Here is a 14,273-nt window from a genome sequence, read left to right on the forward strand (position 1 = left end):
AGAGAAGCGACCTCCCGAACCAGGGGTCAGACTTGCAGCCGAGCATTTCTCGCCTCGTTTTTATTAGCTATAAAAGTAAAATACCCACTTACCAACCCCAACTTTAAGCCATTAAAAAGGTTCTTGATTATATACAACTCATAAATGTTTAAAACTAATTCTACCTAGAAGGTTCAGCTTAATCATTTTAAACAAATAACACAGAAGGAAGTGGTGATAATCTGCCCTCGGATCTCATTTCAAAATGTGAATCATTAACCTTCCAGGAAAGAAAGGGGAATTTTAAGAGCAGTTCAGTCCAATAAAAGTCAGGCGCAGAGGTAGACGGGCACTGCTGGCACAGACTGCCCCCCCGATTTATTGCAGTGGCATTCCCATGAAATCGGTCCGGACTCCAGGGAAACGACTGGAACATTCATGCCCTCAGGCTCTGCTTTCAGGCACTTAAATGCCGATAATGTTGATTTTTATGGGGATTGTGGGTCATGTAAGAGACATAAAAAGTTCACATTTTTGCTACATCAAGTGCGTCACCAAAAACGCTGTTACTGTAGATTTCATATTCTAAAAATCCGTTTCTCCCAGGTAGAACTGCTAATCCTTTGTGGTTATTTCTTGAGGTTTATATCTAGAATTAAGTACGTGTTTATTATGGTGCCTAACTGTACAAACGCTTTTGCTCAGCAATAGCCGTATAAGAACAAGGTGGTCCAGACCGTTTGGTCCGGTCCGTTACCACGCAGAGAGGCACGTCCCTCCTGGGCCTCTCCGGGGGAATCTAGTTACCAAAGCACCCCAAGAAATGTCTTCTCCAGAAGTGGCACTTGACCATAAGGAGCCTCCAGGACAAAGCATGCTGTAGCTCCCCAGCGTAAATGACGTGATTACCCTGGTTAGCTCCTTCAAAATGAGAGAAAGAAAAGACGAAGAGGAGAGGGGGAGGTAAGAGAAGAATAAAGAAATTAGGAGAACAATCTGGTTTCTCTGCCCCAGAAGCAATTAACACTAGAAACGGGATGGACCGAGCTAAACATTGACAGCTGTTTCTGGTTGGCCTTTGACAGCACAAGCTAGAGACGTGTGCCTGGCTTTCAGAAACCAGCTAGATGGGTTCAAAACCCAGCCTCACCGTTTAGAAGCAATGTGACCTTGAATAAGTTAATTAGCTTCTCTGAGCCTTTGTTTGTTGATCCATGGACCTCCTGGAGGAGCAGGTCTCAATGAGAGAACGAGCTCAAGTGTCCCCGGCTGGAGGCACTTTGCCTCTCCCGTGGTCTGAAGCACTGACCGCTTAATCAGGAGGGGGGGTTCCTGATGCTGATGCTGTACCACGGAAATCAGAACACGGCTGATGCTATTGCAATTTTTATTAGAAAACAAGTTAAATAAAAAAGTGAACAATTCTATATAAAATTGAGCTGGGGCCCGCAGGTCACGGCGGGGAAGGCTCAGAAGATGGAAACAAGGATGCAGCTGTAGCAGTTTCTTTCTCTTCGTATCTGGGCGGCGATTCAGATGAGAGATGTGGAGCGTGTGGGATCTCAGAGGATAGGGTGGTCCCAGAAATAGCATAGACAGGTTCACAATCTCCCTCCGAGGCCGCACCTTGGCCCTGGGGAGCCGGGGTCCTGCTGAGAAGAAAGAGAGAGAACATGAATGGGAGAGAGGGAGGCAGTTACACGCCCTAAGTACAGGGTCCTTTCCAAATGTTTAATCGTAAGCATTGACGAGCATTTGCAAGGCTGTCAGGAGGATTTCCTCCAGATGCGGTTTTTTTACAGACTTGTCTCTCTTCCTTCCTTTCGTTAGAGTGATCGTCACGTGAAGACGGCCTCACTCCTGCTGTCATTTCGCTTTTCACTGAAAAGACACGGACTGCAAACACATGATGCCGTCCAAAAGGCACACACACAGGGACTGTGCTCTGCTATTTCGTCTCCTGAGACAGCTAACGTAAGGCAGACAGACTTCTCAAATAGAACATTAAGTCATTAAGCCAAGAACTGGAAGGGAGGCAGGAAGGCTGATGGAGTGGCTCCAGCACAGGCGGATCAGAGCCTGAATTTCCGCTCTGCTGCTTTCTAGCCGTGTGATCTTGGGCCAGTGATCAACCCCTCTGGGCCTCGGTCCCCTCATCTGCAGAGGGGACGGTGACGCCTTCTGCCTCCTGAGTGCCTGTGGGAATTACAGGGGTGACGCCAGGCCCCGGCGCACATGAGACACGGGAGCAGAAGCAGGAGTTGCTTTTTAAGTTAACAGATGTTTGTTTTGGGGCTTGGGGAGGTTCGTCTTGGGAGAAAAGTACAGATCTGCGAACAGAATTCTACAAATGTCCAGACCCTAACCTCCCCTTCGTGCAGCCAGGGCAATCCCTACATTCAGCTCTGGTCGGACCTCCAGCTCACCACCCCGTCGGAAGCACAAGAAGAACAGGTGCGCTAAACCGTGAACGGCCAGGTAAGGCAGCGCCCACCCCAGTGTGCTCCCTGTGTCTCCCGGGTCCTGCTGCACTGCTTTCAAGAATGCACGTGTCCCGGGCCAGCCCCTGTGGCCTAATGGTTAAGTGTGGTGCACTCCACTTTGGGGCCCGGGTTTGCTTCCCAGGCATGGACCTACACTACTCATCTGTCTGTGGCCATGCTGTGGTGGTGGCTCACATACAAAAAGAGGAAGATTGGCAGCGGATGTTAGCTCAGGACGAATCTTCCTCAGCAAAATAAATTAATTAATTAAAAAATGCACATGTCTCAATGTCTCGAAAGTCGACTCTGGCTGAATCCTGCCCACCCCTCCACTCAGCCCTGTGACGTTTTCCAGCAATCCTTCCCTCACGTCCCTGGTCTCCCACTTGGGAAGGGCCTAGAGCCTCTTGCAGCCCTGCTCCTCCATGGCCCTTCCCAGAACTCCTCCTACCACACCCTCCCCTCCTGTGGATTCGCGACAAGCCTTTGACTCACTGCCCTCCTGTTTCAGCAGCCTCTCTGAAGTTCTATCTCCAGCACGCACCTCTCTCCCAGGTCCTGGCCCATCCAGTCACCTCAAAGGCCCACGCCTCACGATCCCTACACCGCAAGCCAGCTCACCGTCTTCTTCCTGCTTGCAGCGAGCCGGGTCCCAGCTCCTCAGTCAGGGGAGTCCACTGCCCCTGTCACTCACCCTGGACCCATGGTTTCTGCTCCTCCTCACTGTCATCCTCCATTCCAGATGCCCTCCCACACTCCTCCCTTTCTAAGTACCAGAGTTCCAGGTTCCTGTCACCTCAGGCCTGTTTGCAAGAGTCAGGCCACCTCCAGCCCTTCTCCGTCTGAACTGTGCTGGGTGCTGCTTGCAGGCCATTGCTTGGCCTCCGAAACCTCCCCCCGCGGCCCTCTGCCTGAAGGAAAAACCTTTGATTTATGTCGTTTAATCTGACCCCAGGGACGCCTCCTAGTCTGTGGCACGTGGGAGCATGGGGAAGGGAGTGTGAAACTTCTGTTTGTCTTCAATCAATCTGAGAAGGCTCTGAGGCCCAGGGAACAACCTAATATCGAGGGGAGAAGCCAAGCTGGGGCAGGTCAGGGTGCAGGCTGAGTTCAGCCAGTCACCTAGGTGCCTCCATGAGACCTGGGGCCCCTCTGTACCCGCCGGAGGTCCCCGGGACACCACTCCCCACGACCCAGAGCAGCAAGGCCTCCCACAGCAAGCGCGGAATGGTTCAAGGTTCACCCCTGCTGGGCCCCGGGCTTGCCCACAGTTCCAGTCAGGATTCTCAGCTCTGTGCTGCCCAGTGTCCTGAAAGATCCTGCTGATATCAAGGCAATAATTCTGACATAACGTCAGCAAGAAAGGCCCTCACGCTCGGACGTTTACTCTTGGGCTGCAGCTGAAAGCCAGTTTGTCCTGCATCCAGGCACCAGCCTAAAAGGTCGCACATGCCTATGCCCGGGTTCGGACGGGAAGCCTTACCCGCGGTGAAAAATACTGTAGTACGAAGGTGGGTTTTCACGGGGAAGCGAACCGTCAGCCCCTGGACTTGGCGTTCCTGCAGAAGCTGACTGAGGAAAGTACGGTGGCGGAGGGGGCGGGAATATGATCACAGCATCACCTGAGAAGACACAGGATTTCAGCAAAGACAGATGAGCAATAAACGTAAGCAGATTAGCAAGAGCAAAATAAATTAGTTATATATTTGACACATCGGGACAAAAGGTCAAAACACCTGTGCTGACTCCAGAATTAAAACGTGGGCATTTGCAGAGAAAGAAAGAGCAGAGGTTTACAGGGGCTGGGGCCGAGGCGAGCTGGAGCGAGAGTGTTGTGGGTGCAGAGTTCTGTCTGGGATGATGAGAAACTTCTAGAAATTGATAGTGGTGATGGCTGCACAATACTGTGAATGTACTTTGCCACTGTTCACTTAAAAATGGTTTAAATGGTAAATTGTATGTTATATATATTTGACCACAATATTTTAAAATGTGGGCCTATATTTCACAGCAAGTCTGAGCTAAAGCATTTTGGTGAAACGTTTGCTAACGGTGTCCCTGCACCGCCTGGGGTGTCTACTGCAGGAAGCTTTCCTTGTTTTCGGCTGACGATTTTAATTCATCAAAAGCCAGCTGGTGGATAAAGTGCCTCGTTCCTCAACTGCAGTTTCAGCCTCTGAACAAACGACAATAAGCTATAGCCCGTCGGCCGCTGCCAGAGCTGTGGGTTCTGCCCTGTAGAGTCTTTCATCTGCCAACAGTTCACCCAAGCTTTACAAAAGAAAGTCAAACTCCAAGAAAAGCTTGTTTTTGCATTTTTGTTGCTACTGTTCAATCCAGAACACATCCCTGTGTTTTGGGGAGAAACTAGGGAGCAGATGCAAGCTCCAGTTCGTACTCTGATCTCAATACAAAATGCATCACATGAGTTGCCCAGAACATTCTAGACAAGTGGCAGCACCCCCTCTACATAGAGGCTGGGGGCAGCCTCTGATGAGTGGGCAGCACGGAATGCCAACTCAGGAAAAATGGAGGAGAGAGCACCTGCAGGGAGGGGATCGGTGGGCACCAGCGGCAACTCTGATGCTCGCCCAGGCAGGTACCAGATTCTTTAAAGCTACAGGGCTTCCCTTTGCCAGTTAACAACCCAGCGTGGTCGTGAACAAGTTACTTAAACCCCTAGGCCTCAGCTGCCACATCGGTAAATTGCAGGCCGTCCGCGTGCCTGCCTTGGAGCACGGACAGAAGGACTTGCGTGCGGAGGTGACAACAGCACCAACTCTCCCAGCCGGGACATGCCCACGGAGGTGACAACAGCACCAACTCTCCCAGCCGGGACATGCCCATGGAGGGCTCTCCTCCCACTGCACCAGCACGTGGCACTTCCTCGCAGCTCTGAGGCAACACTCGGAGCTGGCAGTCTGGCCAGGGGCTCCACTCTGCACCTCGGTGCCTTGCTCAGCTTCCCGGAGGTAACCGTGCCCCTCAGAATGCACTGACCCACATCTCCTTCTGCAAGGAGATGGCGATTAGAGCTGGAAATAGACACCGCCAACCTAAACCTGAGGGAGCCCAATGGTTCTAATTTTTTCAGAAGGTCTTCGTAGGTCAGATAAAGGAGGTCGAGTGTTCACTCTAAATACACACTGATCCAAGTCACTAGGGATCAGAGAGACCACCCTTCTGCCCACCAGCCCCAGCCCTCCCAACCTTGCCACCTGCTCTCCCCAGAAGGAGGCTCCATCGCCCCTGGGGCTCTCTTTCGCTGTGTCCTGCAGGACTGGAAGTCTCTGTGATTGACAGCACGCCCCCCCCCCCCCCCCCCCCCCCACCGAGGGAGGGCTGTCTCATGCCCCTGCTTGTGTATCCAGGGTCCAACACCAGTTGTGCCCACCATGGGACAGCAGGTGTCTTGGGTTATCTGTTCTTGGTGGGTGGGGTCTTCCATTCTGGGATCAGCTGAATTCTGGGATTTAGCTGAGAACTACCTCTCCTCACCCCAATTCCCTAGTAAGGCAGAGCTGACCACTGACAGACAATGTCTTCAGTCTTATCAATTGCACCAAAAGGCATGATTTCCAAAAATTTAAACCCTATCCTATAATATTATATAAAGAGAGAAAAACAAGGAGTCAGGGTGCCAGGTTTTCACAGCTTTGATGGGACTTAAAGAGCTCAGTGGGAACCGTCAGGAAAACTGTGGGGCCAACACCAGGACGGTGACCTGGTGTCACCGCACCCCAGCACCAGCACCCCTGCTCCCTGCTGCCCCCGATTCCAGCCACCAGGAGGGAGGCCCGCCCCGAAGATGCCCTGACGGTAAACCCAAAGGGCATCCTTGAAATGCTCCCGACTAATGGAAGACGACGAGCATCTCACGAGAGCATTGACTGTACCCCACCGTGTTCCCCGAAACTGGGCACATCTACCATGTTGGGGAGCCCTTCTGTCACATAACCACCACACACCACACCTGGTGAAGGATGAAACGAGCAGAAACAGAACAACGGCCCCGTGATCTGGGGAGGGTGCTGTGCGAGGGCCATGGTATACACGCGCCCACCGCCCGGGCCTGGATCCTGGCTCTGCCGCTTGCTAGTCTGTGTCGTTGGGCAGGTGATTTGATATCCCTGTGCCTCAGTTTCGTCATCTTTAACATGAAAATACTAAGAGTGCCTCCTAAGTGGGTTGTTGTAGGCATGAAGGAATTCACACAACAGGCCCTTGGAGAGCACGGGTTTCGGCACTTGGATGGGAGTTTGGCCCAAGAATAGCCCCTGTCTATGTGTCAGCATCACTGATGCATAAGTACGACTCGTGCTGGCACCATAAGTATATAAGAGCACAAATAAGCAAGCTGGAAGCTGCAACCCTGGCTCAACAAGAGGACTGTCTGTAAACCCACTTGCCCTCCCTCTCCGAGGCCAGTGCCACGCCAGGACCGCAGCCCCCGGTGAGTCCTGCTGCCCTGGCGGACAGCCCCAAACAGGAGAAACGCCTCACTTGCGTTGATTTGCAAAAATGAGCAGTGTGGTTATGTGACAAAAGAGCTCCCCAACATGATAGATGTTTTCAGTCCCTTCGGGGAACACGGTGGGGTACAGTCAATGCTCTCGTGAGATGCTCGTCGTCTTCCATTACTCGGGAGCATTTCAAGCATGCCTTTTGGGTTTACCATCAGGGCATCTTTGGGGCTGGGCCTCCCTCCTGGTGGCTGGAATCAGGGGACAGCAGGGAGAAGGGGTGCTGGTGCTGGGGTGCGGTGACTCCAGGGGGCTCCGTCCTGATGTTGGCCCCACAGTATTCCTTGGGGTTTTCCTTTGGTCATATGAGGTGGAGGCCGAAGCAGCCAGTGTGCTGTCGGGGGCTGACTCTGGGAAATGGTAACTTGGCAATTCTGCAGAACCCAGAGGACCCCAAAGCAATTTCTAGGCCTTCCGGGGGGAAAGAAGTGACAGATGCTGTCACATGTCATCTTCACCTGGGCCACTGCTTCCGAACTTTGGCCCAACCCCAAAGCCAAAGATGGAGTTACAGAAAACGAAGAACAAAGTGGAAAACAGTGCACAAGTCCCCCTCAAAATGTAGCAGACTGGGGGACTTGGGACAGACTCAGAATCCCAGAATGTTAGTGCTGGAAGGAATCTTAGAAATGAAATCCTCGTCTCATAGGCAGATAAGATAAGGCCAAGAGAGGGGAAGGACCTGCCAAGAACAGCGGCCAGCGACAGCCAGGGACAAGAACCCACGTGTCCAATACCAGAAGTTTTCAGTATGAGGATAACTGGGGAAACAGAGCCACCTGGCAGGGCCCTCAGGTGACAGGAGGCTCCCCAGGCTATCCTCACAGTTCCTCTCACTTTCCTCTTAATTTGCTCTGTGACCTTAATCAAGGTCACAACTTAATGTCCCATGCTTTTGCTAAATAATAAGGAATTGCTGGAGGGGATAATGTGTACAAGGATTCCTATGGGGTTTCCCACAGCAGCGGCACCAGGTATGTGTGCCTGTGTGTGTGTGTGTGTGTGTGTGTGTGTGCAAGAGAGAGACAGAGACAGAGACACAGAGAGAAGGAGAATCCAGGCCAGACCCGAGGGCAACGCGGTGAGACCTTGATGCAACAGCTGCTGTGATACCAGCAAACACAGGGAGGATAGCCACCCACCTACAGTGACCTGGACGGGCTCCGTGTGCGGGGTCTGTCTCTCTTCACATTCGGAGGCATCCTGGCCCACATTCAAGTTGTTTCTCTTCTTGACATGGGCAACCACGAAGAAACACAATCCCACAAGTACAATCAAGGGTCCCATGATCTGCAGGGGTAGGAAGCCACAGATCTGGGGCTCCACGTCGGCAGTCTGGGTCTTGTTCAGCTGTTCCGGCACCCAGTCTGAGCTGCATCCAGGGACCCAAATGCCCAGGATGCTGACAAGCATGCCACTCGTCAAGAACAGAAACCCAAAGATGAGGTACTGGGCAAACTGGCGGCTCTGTCCACAGATGAAGGCTCGGTCGGGGTCCGCCCTCTCCCCTCGCTGCCGCCACTCACGGAGCTGCAGCTGTGCCCGGGAGCGGGCCAGGACCACAGCCCCCAGCCCTACCACAGCACACGTCGGCCCGGCCACCTTCAGCACCCTGCTGCAGTCTGGGAGGGCCTCGTACTGGCATGCCTGGAACCCAAATATGGAGAGCAGGACTCCCACGCACAACAAGACGGCGCCAAAGACAGAAAGGAAGAAAATGAGCTTGCTGACGTGCCTGTCTCGCTGGACCCGGTCTGGCTCAGCAGCGGCTGTGGGAGACATGGCCAGGAGAGGCGCCTCCTCACGGCGGGATGAGATGCGTTTCCTGCCCTCCAAAGGCTTCGACAGCTCTGCAAACACACCAACACCAAATCAAAGTGGGCACACGTGCCCCGGACCAGCCCTGCGCTTCTGCTGGCTGTCTCAGAAGTACCCCCAGGATGAAATCACAGGACACAACTTTCTGCAGCTGATACCTTGCAGAACAGTCAGCTGGTTTATGAGTCAGGAGAACTGGCATTGAGAAACTTCTCCGTACATAATTTTATGAAGACATTTGAGAAGAGGGAATGCAATTACCATGCACCCAAGAGTATCTTTTAAAAAACAAAACTCATACAACAAAAGTAGCTGGGTGTGGCTTTTCCTGTTATGAGTCTTACACACTCACTTCCCCAAGATAAAAACAATGGCGAGTGCGGGAAGGACCGTCGGGATTATTTCTGATTTACGGACGTTCCACGTTTCATCACAGCTGCTCTGAGCATTTCCAAGTCGGTAAATTTTCGTTCAGTAATGAACTTTCCATTTCCTGCTTTAGACTGTGGCAACTTTCCATTCTCTGCTTTATCCTAAGGCTCCCTGAGCAGGAGACCCAAGTTCAGTGGTTTCAATTGAATGCGAAGGGGGTTCAGGAACAAAGTGGGTTTGGTGGATTTTAAGCTAATTCTCCCAAAATGTGATTGTTGAGTTCTCAAACAGGCACACTCTGGGGCTGCCTTGGCCTGAACGCCGCTGGCCCGCCTGGGGCCTGGGATGACCTGGGGGGGCTGGCACACCAGGTTAGGTGGAGCCTGTCTCCAAGGTGGGCAGATGGCCTCTCACTCGCCCTCTGCAGGACGAGCAACTTCCACAAGAGGTTGAGGCTCAGTTAGAAATAAGCAGCAGATAACATCACCAGTTAAAAGCAGTAAACAGCAACAGAACTTGACTTTGGAAGAAAAGCATACGTGAAACCAAGTGGGAAAGTGCCTTCCACACGCTCACCCAACCCCGTGCTCCGAGGGGCCCACGATGGGCGCCAAGCCCTCGGTGAAGAGTGGTCCCAACCCGCAGGCCCACTTCATGACCTGCTTCCCTTGTCTCCTTCTCATGGACAGGACACGTCACAGGACCCTTCCAGTTGAGGCACTCGAAAAGACAACCCAAGCGTGAAGACCATTTTCACTTGCTCGGGGAAAGAAAACTTGCGAAATAATCTGTGCCACTCGCAGCCATGGTCACATGACGGAGCTTAAGACTGAGGCTCTAAGGCCAAGGACGTCTTGACAAACCCAAATCATGACCCAGTAGGGAAAGAGAGCAAACAGCTGGCCTTATACCAGGAAGCGCTTCTCCAGGAAAAAGTACCATAGAGGCAGAAGGAAGTTAAAGAAACAGGGAAACGTAGGAGGGAAATAAGTTTTCATTTTAAATTTGCACAAACTGTACTTATGAAGATGCAACTCAGTTGAGAAAAGTCTTAAAGGAGGTGCTGCACGACCTAAAAAGGAATCTTTTTGAATTGCACAACCTCCTTTGCAGGTTCTGGAGATTCGGGTGGTTCTCTGCTACAGGGTCCTACCAGGTGTTCACTGTACGCCTGGTACCTTCGACTTTGAAGTGAGTCACAAGGCTTCAAACGTCTTAAGACAAGTTCCCCAATACTAGCAAAGCAAAGAGAAGCCAAAATGGGATTTGCAGCTTCTTTTCCACGGGCTAGCCGACTGAGCACGGAGCGTCTGTGTCTGTGCCCAGTCGGTGAGTCCGTCTGTCTTCCTCACGGATCCACTCACAAACGGACACACGGACATCCACACGAATAGAAAATTAAACCTTTTCCAAATACCAACCCACACGTAATTTCCCGAAAGCCGAACCCGCCTCCCCAACACTGTCGGTTTGAGAGGCCCTTTCCGCAGCATCTCACCACGTCCGCGCCCCTGGCGCTTCGGGGGACCCAGGCGGAGGGACCTTAGAAAGGCGGCTGGCGTTGGGGTTGCGGGGAGGCCGGCAGCTCACCTGCGCTCGCCCTGCGCGCGCTGCGCCCGCCGTGTCCGGGAGCCGCTGCGGCCTCGGGGTCGGCTCGGCGGGCAGCCCGGCCCCGGCCCGGCCTGGGCGCGGCCTCCGCCTCCACCTCCGCGCGGCCTCCGCGGCGCCGGCCCTCACCGCACGCTCCCACCTGCGCGGCGGGGCCCGGGCGCGGCTCCGCCCGTATTGACAGAAGGGGCGGTGCCGCGAGGGCGGCGGCCGGGCGGGGCGGCCCGGGGGAGCTGCCGCCGCAGGGGGGCTGGCCCCTCGGGGAGTGCAGGGCAGGGTCGGCCTCGGGGCGCAGGGCGGGCTGGTGCGCGCGAGACCTCGGGGGACGGGGCCCCGGGGGCGGCCGGGGGATTGCGCTCCGGCCGCGGGGACTACGCGCTGGCCGGCCGAGAACCGGGCGGCGGGCAGGGAGCCGGGTCCCTTGAGCCGAGGGCCCAGAATTGGGGGCGGGTGAGAAGGGGAAGCGCCTGCGCCCCTCTCCGGACGTGGGCCCCGCGCCCCCGCTGCCGCACGTCGGCCGCCGCGCGGTCTGGGACGCATCCACCCTTGGCCCGGTGGCCCTCCTGCCGCTCCAGAGCCCTCGGCCGGGGTCACTGGAGCAAGTCCCTGCCGGCGCCTCCCCAACAAACAGTTTATGGAGCCGCCGGGTCACAGATGCGCGCGGTCCACAAGGACCTGAGACGGGGACAGGGGGGCCTCGCCCCAGAATGAAGCGGGCCCTCTGCCGACCGGGCGGGTCAGCTGTGTCCCTTGCGCACCCACACGGATGCTCACAGCCCTCCTGTGCGGTAGAACCACCACCCCCCCCGACCCCCCGTCCCGTTCCCTTTCCTAAGGACTTGCCGAATTAAACTGGTTACTTTCCCTGCCCTTGAACCCAGAGTTTCGGGATGGGTTTGCTAATCCTGTGCTATTTGTCACCTGCCCCGTGACCAGGGACACAGATCCAACCGTGCCAGTTTCCAGGCCAGAGGTCAGGGCGCTGTGGAAGGTGAGTCAAGGGCTCAGCCCAGGCGCAGAAGCGCTGTGAGTCCTGGGGACCTCCGCACCCGTGCTTCTCCCTGGCTTCCTGTCCACTTTACCTGAAACGCAGTCAAGAGTTAGTGCCAGTTGCGTTACCGTTTTCTAAAGAGCGTGCGCTTTGTGTGGGTGACACAGCAAGTTGTTCCCAGTCCTTCTCACTGAGGGTCAACAATGGGTTCGGCTCAGCTTAGGACCAGAGGTGGGAAGGAGTCTTAAAGGCGTCAGAGGGAGGCAAAGAGGGAGGGGTGGGTAGCCGGGCTCTGAGGGCTGGGGTGGGTGGGAGAGGGCTTCACCAGGGAGGCAGCCTGGCCTGGTTCCTGCCATTGGAATTTGCACTGGCCCCCAAGTGGCCAAATGTGGGCTTTTTCACAGCCAGGGTGCCCTGGCCTCTGCGCCTCTCTGCAGTCCCTGAAGAAGGACCCCTGGTTGTTACCATAATGAATGAATATCCTGACCCTTGCTCTGTGCCCGGTCCTGGTACCTGCTTTGCCCACAGCCTGTGGGCCTTCACTGTGTGTCTGCAGCGACGCAGAGAAGGTTGGAGACAGAAGGGGGGAGCGGAGCTAAAACAGTCATTTTTCCGTTGAGGAAACTGAAGGCCAAAGACGTGAAATGACCCCACAGCTGGTTAATGTGGAGCAAAGGCCAGAACTAGATGTACTGTTTATTGTTCGTTCTGGGTGCACTTGTCACCCAGAGGACACACAACACCATGAGCTCAGAAAATGGTTTTTTATGACATGGCTTTTTAATTGTTATAACAATACAGATGCTGTTATCCCAAGGACATTGCTGCAATCTGTGTCCAGGAGGAGATATCCTGGTCAGAGTGTCAGGATATGCCACCTTCTGGGAGGGCCTCAAAGTGCACCTGCCTAACAAGCAGATAACCAGCAGGGTGACTGCATGACAGGAGCGGGCACCGGGCTTTCTAGGAAGGCGGGCCCCCCTGGAGAATCGCCCCCTCTACACGGGCCTGCTAGCAACTCCTTCTTGCACAAAAGGGTTTCCATGTCTCTCCCCTCCTCATTCTTTCCTTCTCCCTTGCTTGACACTCAGTCTCTGGCTGTGTCGTGTGCAGACCTGCAAGGGGTCTGTTGATCCAGCTGCCTCCCTGGTGCCACATGACTGTGGGGTGGCCACACATGACAGGCTCGAATGTCCTGGCACTAAGGACAATCAGATTAGCTTCCACTTGGGAAACCTGCTGCTTGGACTGTTTGTGTCTTTTGGAGCCCGTTTGACTAAATTAAACTCCTTGGAAACCAATCATCAGTCAAGTATGAAAGACGTCCCCACCAGCCTCACAGGTGCTGGTCTTTGTAACAGACCTGTTCTTAGGAGGGAGGCCGGACGGCCTCTTAGCTGTCTAAAACCAAGTGGCCTTTTCCAACCTGTGTGCTAGTGAAAAAAGATCAGCCCAGACTGAATCCTTAGAAAAATAGCATCAGAGCAAGCTTTAAAAAAAGTGGAGGCACCTTGGATTCAGGAAGTGAACACAGAGGGCAAAGCCGAGGAATGCGTTCCTTTATTCACTCGGCAGACAGTTATTGGGTGCTGGACATGTGCCAACAAACAAAACACAGCATCCTGTGCCCTCGGGGAACTTACATTTTAATGAGAAGGAGAAAGAGGAAAGAAAGGTCAATTAGACGGGTATTAGAAGGCGGTACGTGCCGTGGAAAATATTCAGGAGTCACAGAAGGGGACTGGAGAGTGCCGGGAGCGCCAGCCTCAGTTGGGTAGTTCAGGCAGGTATCTCTGAGAAGCTAGGTGACATTGCAGCGAAACTGGAGGCAATGAGGAAGTGAGATTATCAACTGTTGCATAACGAATTACCTCAGAGGGTTTTTAGCTGCGAGAGATGTGATCTGACTTATGTTTAAAAAGAAAACAGTGGCTTCTGAGTGAGCCCAGCCTGTGGAGGAGGGAGGGTGGGAGCGAGGCGGCCATTCAGGAGGCTGTTAGAGGAACCCAGGAGAGAGGTGACCATGGCTGGTGTTGGGAGGTGATGCCAGCTATTGGATTCCGCATGTATCTTCAAGATGGAGTCAACAGGGCTTTCCATGGACGGGATGTGGGTTTTGACTCCGAGTTTTTTGGCCAGAGGAACTGGAAGGATGGTTCTGGCGTTGGCTGAGATGGGAAGGCTGGGGCAAGACAAGCTTGAGGGGAAGCTTTAGGGCTGAATTTGGGGCATGTTACCTTTGAGATGGCCAGTGGGATATAGAGGCCTGGAGTTCAGGAATTCTGGGAGGAATACTTTCCTGCGGTTTGTCAGCGAGGTTTGTTACAAAATCAAGAAAGCCAGCCCTGCTCTGGAAGGGTTTACACATGCACATGTGGCTACACCTGCCTGGTCACAGTTGGTGCCACTGCTGGCTCCGAGCAGGCACCGAGCAGGGGGCAGACAGGTGCTAGCCAAGCTGGGGATTTCAGGAGTTTGCAGAGGCCCAGGGCAGCCAGC

At 54.1% G+C, this 14,273-nt stretch overlaps 1 protein-coding gene across 3 annotated transcripts; it reads right to left on the reverse strand.

Moving 5' to 3' along the window:
- Window positions 1–1,352: 1,352 nt before the first annotated feature.
- TMEM171 (transmembrane protein 171) lies at window positions 1,353–11,851 on the reverse strand. 3 transcript variants are annotated; one of them, XM_046665474.1, is made up of 4 exons: window positions 10,766–11,851; window positions 8,721–8,835; window positions 3,946–4,084; window positions 1,353–1,631 (listed from the first exon to the last, which is right to left on the reverse strand). In XM_046665474.1, the coding sequence occupies exons 1-4, from the start codon at window positions 11,321–11,323 to the stop codon at window positions 1,433–1,435; spliced, it is 1,011 nt and encodes a 336-aa protein (XP_046521430.1). In that variant the 5' UTR covers window positions 11,324–11,851; the 3' UTR covers window positions 1,353–1,432. The 3 variants fall into 3 exon arrangements, with proteins under 3 accessions (XP_046521430.1, XP_046521429.1, XP_046521428.1); XM_046665473.1 differs by having other exon boundaries at window positions 1,353–1,628; window positions 8,128–8,835; window positions 10,766–10,991; XM_046665472.1 differs by having other exon boundaries at window positions 8,128–8,835; window positions 10,766–10,982.
- Between the last annotated feature and the right edge of the window lie 2,422 nt (window positions 11,852–14,273).

Source organism: Equus quagga, chromosome 7 (assembly GCF_021613505.1).
Source record: "Equus quagga isolate Etosha38 chromosome 7, UCLA_HA_Equagga_1.0, whole genome shotgun sequence".
NCBI lineage: Eukaryota > Metazoa > Chordata > Mammalia > Perissodactyla > Equidae > Equus > Equus quagga.